The sequence below is a fragment of the Labrus bergylta genome, chromosome 21, assembly GCF_963930695.1.
Source record: "Labrus bergylta chromosome 21, fLabBer1.1, whole genome shotgun sequence".
NCBI classification, from domain to species: Eukaryota; Metazoa; Chordata; class Actinopteri; order Labriformes; family Labridae; genus Labrus; species Labrus bergylta.
In genome coordinates, this window is record NC_089215.1 from 15,044,185 (window position 1) to 15,050,892 (window position 6,708).

Sequence of the window (6,708 nt, forward strand, 5' to 3'; positions counted from 1 at the left end):
TAAAAAGAAATAATAATTATTAGAAGACACAAATGTAAAGATATAGTAAAGCTCCTTAAAGTCAGTTGGTGTGAGGATTCTTTTTTTTATTTTCTGCTGCAGTTCAGAGAGTGACTCCTCGTGAGTTCAGGACTGTGTCAGTGCAGGAGAACATCCTGAGCGCTGACAGCCTCCTAGTTTGAGATGAACGAGGACTCAACGGTGAAGGCCGAGCTCACTGAGGCGTCGGATACTGCCTGCGTGATCGATGTCACACTAAAGTGAGCTGCATAGAATCAGATTAGATGTGAGTAATAAACCAGTCAAATGATCTGGTTTATTTTTTCACACCTGCAGGTTTTTCTTCAACCATTAGGTCTGTTAAAAACACACGAAAGCACCTCCACATTTCTGCAACTCGTCTCATTAGCGTCACATCAGAAAATATGAGATATCCCCTCCTAAAAGACGCCTTACTGCACTGATATTCTGTCTTAATCTGTAATGACACCGTCACAGCAACTAGAGGGCTCCACAAAACAAGAAGAGGAGAAGTGAGGAGTGAGTGTAAGTGATGAATAAACTAAAGGAAGTAAAGATGTTCTTTATGTTAATAATAATTTATTGAATATGTCTTATTCTGTGCAGCATGTCATGTAGAGCTAGCAGCTGGTGGGATTCACTCCTCTGAGGACTTGTTGATCATCTTTTTCCACATCCCACTGAAGAACACTCCAAACCACTTCTGCTGGTCGTTCTCATCTAAAATCAGATAAAATGTACGGTGGCCTTCAAGGGTAAAACGAGCGGCAACAGTCAAACAATTAACATGCAGCAAATTCAGAAATGATGCAAAATGAAAAAACTCGATTTAAAAACACTTCCTGTTGTTCAGTTAAAGGCAGGGTTGGTCATTTCCTCCATCTGTATCAGTTTGTAAGCCTGAAAAAACCAATGTCTGCCACGAGGTACCAATCTGATGAACCAATCACACGCCTCCTTGTCTCCCTGCTCGCTCTCTACCTCTTGCGTGCACGAGCCCACACTCAAAGGGTGAGCTGAGGTCCGCTTCTGGACCAACGCCGCTTGTGCATGTAAGTGAGGGGGCGTGGCTTTTGAGGGAGCACAGAGGGGAGGTGGGGATGTAGACGGAGCACTGAGGGAATATTACTTTCAAAATCATGCTAGTTTTAGAAAATTACCCACCCTGCCTTTAAGAATATTCTGATCTGCTGAGCGCCCACTTCAGGCCTGGAGCACTACTGTTTAAGACTGAATCTGCAGCGTGTGTTTTAACTAAGAGGCAAACTCCAGCGCCCCCTGCAGGAACAGACGGGTGACATCTTCTATCGTTTCGGTTTTTGCATCACGTTTTTTCTCTTCCACAGCGTTTTTTGTTTGTGACTTTGCATCATTTCTGAATTTGCTGCATGCTTTAATCATCTTAATCGTTTTGGAACAACATAAACCTTTACTTTTTTTAAAGAACTCACCTGTTTTTCCTGCAGCCATCCCATGATGCACCGCTGCAGTCTGAAACAGGAAGTAGTGAAACTTTAACGGAATTTATTCTAACTTTCACTTCTATTGTCTTCTGATCACAGATTTTTTTTTTTAACCTTTAGCTCCTTCTGAGTACAAACTTGATGCATTTCCCAGCTCAGTGCGTCACGCTGCAGTCTGTCGTCCATCATGTCGTGGACAATGGCGAGGACGCTCTCTCTCGCGGTGAAGAAACTTTGATCAAAGTCGAGCAGGTGGAAGCTTCTGGAGCGCTCAGTGAATCTTTTAAAGACAGCTCGGACGATGTCTCTGCTCACCGCCGTGCACACACGCAGCAGACCAGCTTTACTGAAACTTGTTTTCAGACAGAAACAGGAAGCTGCTGCATCAGCCAGTTGTCGGCCAATCACAGCGCTGGAAGCTTCAGTCTTGAGTCTCAGATCAGAGTCCCTGATCTCGCCCTGATTCTGGGTGGTGCTGTCCTCCACCCGAGGGTCTGGATCTTTCAGGAGGAGGCTCAGGGCGGTCTGAACCACCTGAGGGACTAAAGGTTCTGTCGCCCTCTGGAGCTTCGTGATCAGCGCCAGTTTGAAACGCGTCCCCGTGTCGGAGCTGACGGAGGAGAGGAGCAGCTGGTTGGACAGCTGGAGGAGACAGACTCGGACATCCTGCTCGGCTTTAGAGCGGATCACTGACAGAAACATTTGAAGGCCCTCCAGCGTCACCTTCGTACGGCAGAAAGAGAAGCAGAGTGAGTGACTGAAGGATGTTTAAGCTATAAATGATTCAAGATGATCTGACCTTTCTCTTGAGCAGCGCTGACAGACGTTTCTCTTTATTGATCTCCTCCCTGATCTCTCTCTCCAGCTGATCCACACCGAGACGCATCGCTGAGCTCCACGCCTGCACAAGAAGGAACTCTTTGTTATGAACAGCTGACTTCCTTTCTCTGTCAGAGACTCTTTAACACCTCTTTTAAATGACCTATAATGAAATCGTGTGTTGCAAAATATAGTGTGGGTCAAAAAGCGCCCAGAGCAGAGATGGTAGTTTTGCTCATAATTCAGTACGCTCTTTAAAGCACAGGGGGCGCTATGCTCTTTCTCAGGATGTCTTTGATCCATCTTCCCAGGTAACAGCGTGGTTTGGATCTCTTTTTCTCAGGTAATAAAACCGACTCTGAGTAAGCCCAGTACGAGGTCATTGTTGTACCAGCTCCTGCAATGCAAGTCAGCGGTGAACTGGCCCACAAAAAAAAAGCGCTGTCTGATCGGGTAAAAAAACGATCTCAAATATAAAACATGCAGTAAAAGGTAACGGAGCAGTGTCGGCCATACATACAGAGCAGTGCTTTTATTCTCAGCGCACAAATGCTTCATGCAAGCTCTTTTCTGCCCGGAAAAAACGCTGGGTGGACACGGGGCCTAAGGCTGCGTTTCCAAAATGTATGTCCACAGGCATCGATGGGCTTCAAAGCATCTCTTCCGAAACCAATGGGGGATGTCACTGACCCTACGTTCATGTTTCATACAGACTGTGGGAAGAACTCCTGACATCCTCACTCACACACACAGTATTGTGTTTTTCTAAGCTAACAAAAACGTGAATAAATAGTCGTTTATGAAGCAAATCTTCCGGGCTAAATGTAGCTTCACACAATAGTTGATTTTGTGTTTGTTTCTGCAAGAAAATGTACTAATAACTAGTGTTGTTATGACCAAGACCACAGTAACAGAGACAAGACCAAGACCAAGACATTAAGGGATCAAGTCCGGGTCAAGACCAAGACCATAAATATCACAGAAAAATCATCATCTTGTGTGCAGGGGGCGTGTCACTTCTTTAGGCCGTAACACCGGGAAGGTCTTGATTTAAAGTCTGCCAAATCTGAGGCCGAGACAAGACCGAGTACAAATGCTTTAGATGCCGAGACGAGTACAAGACCTTCAAAAAGTGGTCTCGAGACTGATCTCGAGTACTACAACACTAGCAATTACGAGTGTGTGAAAACGTTACAGAAAGGATCCCTGCAGCGATCGACCTGACGATTTATTTCAACACAAACATCTCTCTCTACAAACACACCGGGCTACATGGACAGAAACACGGGTGTTACCTTCTAAAACAACGGACGTGTCGAGCTACCGCTGCCTCAACCGGTGACTTGTTTTGTGTTTTAGTGTTGAAATGGTTCGTCTGGATGTAACACAACAAGAGTGCTCGACTGTTTTTTCGATGGCGTCCGGTATATTTGAAGAGAGTGCCTAACGATGAGCAATGATTCGTTTTAAAATACCTTTAAACACTCTCTGTTTAAAATCTGTTTTATTTACCAGTTCAACCATGAGCAGCTTCCTCGTCTCCACTCCTTCTACTGTTTCCTGGAACCTTTAAGAGAAGGAGGAAACATGTGTTTTATCGTTTTGGTTTAATTTGCATTAATTAAAGTTAATTCTTCTATCGAGTGTTGGTCTCACTCTTTGAGGAAGCTCCGTCCAGCCAGCAGCCACCTCTTCATGTCTGCAGCAGATAAATCAACAGGAACTTCCTGCTGCAGCTTCATGAGCACAAACTGCCGCAGGAGCATCTTCTGCACGACACGTTCAGATCACAGACTCATGAGCTCGTCCTGAACATTAATATAAAGACCATGGAGCTCTACGATCACTGTGACGGACTGACCTCTGCTCCATAGAGCTGCTGCCCTCGCTTGCAGGAAGACGGCGGTCTCATGTGGAGAAGTTGCTGAAGACTGAAGTGTTCATGTTGAACCGAAGTTAAACCCCTGATGAAAAACAGTCACGTCATTGAGGTTTGGACCATTAAAGCCTGATACACGATAAGATGTACTGCCGTTTGTTGTCGTGGTTATCAGGAATGTCCTCGACCTCGGGACGAGGTTACCCTTAGCGACGGTTGATGATGTTGATCTGCTCCTCAGTGTAAAGTAAGACCAATAATACGACTCTTATAGATCAACATTTAACAGCCTTATATCTGTTTGCAGAGCAGGAGACCAAAGACTTCTGAACGAATTCTAGAGAGGAGGGGGCGGGGGGAGACAGTTTTCTACAATGTTTAGAATTTAGACTGCAGTACCCATTTTAAAAAAGCCGAAAGCCTTTCAGCGAAGGCTTTCGTTATGTTTTTTATCTGCTTCTTTTGAGCTGTTAAGGAGCCGATAACCCAGCCTCTAATTAAAGGAGCTGTATGTAACTCTGACACCTAGTGTTTAAAATGGGTACTGCAGTCTAAATTCTAAACATTGTAGAAAACTGTCTCCCCCCGCCCCCTCCTCTCTAGAATCGATGCTCACTCAGGATCCCATGTGGTGGACACTGAAGCTTCAGTGTTTATCCAGCTCTGCATCGGTCTCTAAACCTTTCTGTGTTCTAACCTCTCTCAAAGGCTTTTTAGGTCGGGTACAATCACTTCTATCTGAACCAGTTCTCTTGCCCGCTTCCATCGCTGCAACACCTGTTGGTTTGACCTGATAACTGGAATCATATCTGGCAAACCGAGGGGTGTCCAAAACGGCCGTGTGGGGGCGCCTTAAAACCGCCTACCTTCTCTGGTCCAAACAAATCCAGAGCATTCAGGAGCAGAATCTAAAGTTAGAAGGAGGACATACTGGCTGCTGCATTGTTGTCAGAGAAGCCAGAACTTCAACATAGCATGTTTCCTTAATGTCTGATCATATAGGAAGGTCACTTTATCATTTCACTCACTACACATCTCACTAATTGGACCTTTAAGACAGTTTTCATTTAAAAAAAAACTGATTTAGATGATCTGTTCTTTGAGTTTAATTTTAAGATCTTTCAGCGAAGGCTTTCGTTATGTTTTTTATCTGCTTCTTTTGAGCTGTTAAGGAGCCGATAACCCAGCCTCTAATTGTTACTCTAAATGCTTCCTATACTGTTTGAAAGATCACAACTGAATTTAAGTTTAAAGCCAAGAATTTAGAAATCCTGTGGTTAGTAAGAGACACAAACGTCTCATCTCTGAGAAGAGGATTATTATATTTCCATGTCTGTCTTACTCATGAGACGATAACATTTAAGCTCTTCTGGCTAAACACAAAGAATACAAAGAAATACTTGAAGTACCTGACACAAGGAGAACGTTTCAGGAGGTCAGGTGAAGAGAGAGAGAAACCTGGCGCTCCTGGACAGGTGGACAGAGAACAGGAGAGCATCGTCTGCATCATTCTCATGTTTCCTGTCAACAAACGGTTTCCATGGCGATCCCCTCAAAACAAAAGAAAAATGACATCCGTGTTGACGTGCATTTTTTAAGTGTTCTTAAATAGACAGTAAGCAGAAAAAATAAAACTCATGGAAGCTGGATGATGCTAGTTTGAAACTTGACTGTTGCCAGGCAACCCAAACATTCTCCTCACAGAGTCACTGTGATTGGCTGGTTACGTCCAGGAAATAGAGGTGCCGGTGACGTCAACAGCACCATTCTGAAAAGTTGAAAGATTTCTAACTTTGGTGATCGGAGCAGCTATAGAGCACGCTTGACGCTGCGCTTTTTCTCCGGGCGGCCGAATTCTGAGGTCAGGCGGACCGGCAACTCTCAATTTCTGAATGCACTATATTCCCATTTATACGCCACCAAGACACCGGGCACAACTTGAGGTTAAATGTCTTGCCCAAGGACACATCGGACATGTTGGAGTTCAAACCCCCGACCTTTCGGTTCAGAATTGACCGACTCTACCACTGAGCCACAGACACATATTATTGTAAGAAGACATTTTTCAAAAATGAACTTTTCATCAAACGTGGCTAGGCTCCATGTTGTGCATCATCTAAAACACATCAACATGAGGATTCCTGCAGGATGTTTTTAGTGATTTAAAAGTCAAAGAAAAATTAGAATCCAGAGTGTGACGCATCTCTGTCTCTGTCTCAGGTTGAGATAACTTCAGTAACGCTGTGTTTTAACAATGAGCTGCAGGAGAAATGAAGAACCAACAAAAACTAGATGTGACGTCAGAATGTCATGTTCGACTTTCCCTCCAAAATAAAGTGTTTCTTTTTAAATGTTCTCTGTAATTTACCTTTTCTTTCTCTCTTTTGTAAAGTTTTTGTTTGTTGTTGTTGTTGTTGTTGATTTAGTTGCTATGATTGCTGTCATTGTGTTGTCAGCATGTGAACTGAACTTGCTGGTACTGTGGTTTTTAATGTTTTTTTGTTTATAGAAACCTCTGACATTATG

The 6,708-nt window shown here is 43.9% G+C and overlaps 1 protein-coding gene across 1 annotated transcript; it reads right to left on the reverse strand.

The window, feature by feature from the left end:
* Window positions 1-410: 410 nt before the first annotated feature.
* LOC136177308 (uncharacterized) lies at window positions 411-3,970 on the reverse strand. Its single transcript, XM_065949966.1, has 4 exons — window positions 3,816-3,970; window positions 2,284-2,385; window positions 1,473-2,207; window positions 411-741 (listed from the first exon to the last, which is right to left on the reverse strand). Exons 1-3 carry the CDS (start codon window positions 3,825-3,827, stop codon window positions 1,578-1,580), a joined length of 744 nt encoding a protein of 247 aa, XP_065806038.1. The 5' UTR covers window positions 3,828-3,970; the 3' UTR covers window positions 411-741; window positions 1,473-1,577.
* Window positions 3,971-6,708: the final 2,738 nt, after the last annotated feature.

Bases quoted from the DNA above. Each gene is read 5' to 3' on its own strand.
- LOC136177308 (XM_065949966.1), bottom strand. The intron at 2,208-2,283 runs GTCAGATCATCT...TGCCGTACGAAG, and splicing joins CAGCGCTGCTCAAGAGAAAG to GTGACGCTGGAGGGCCTTCA.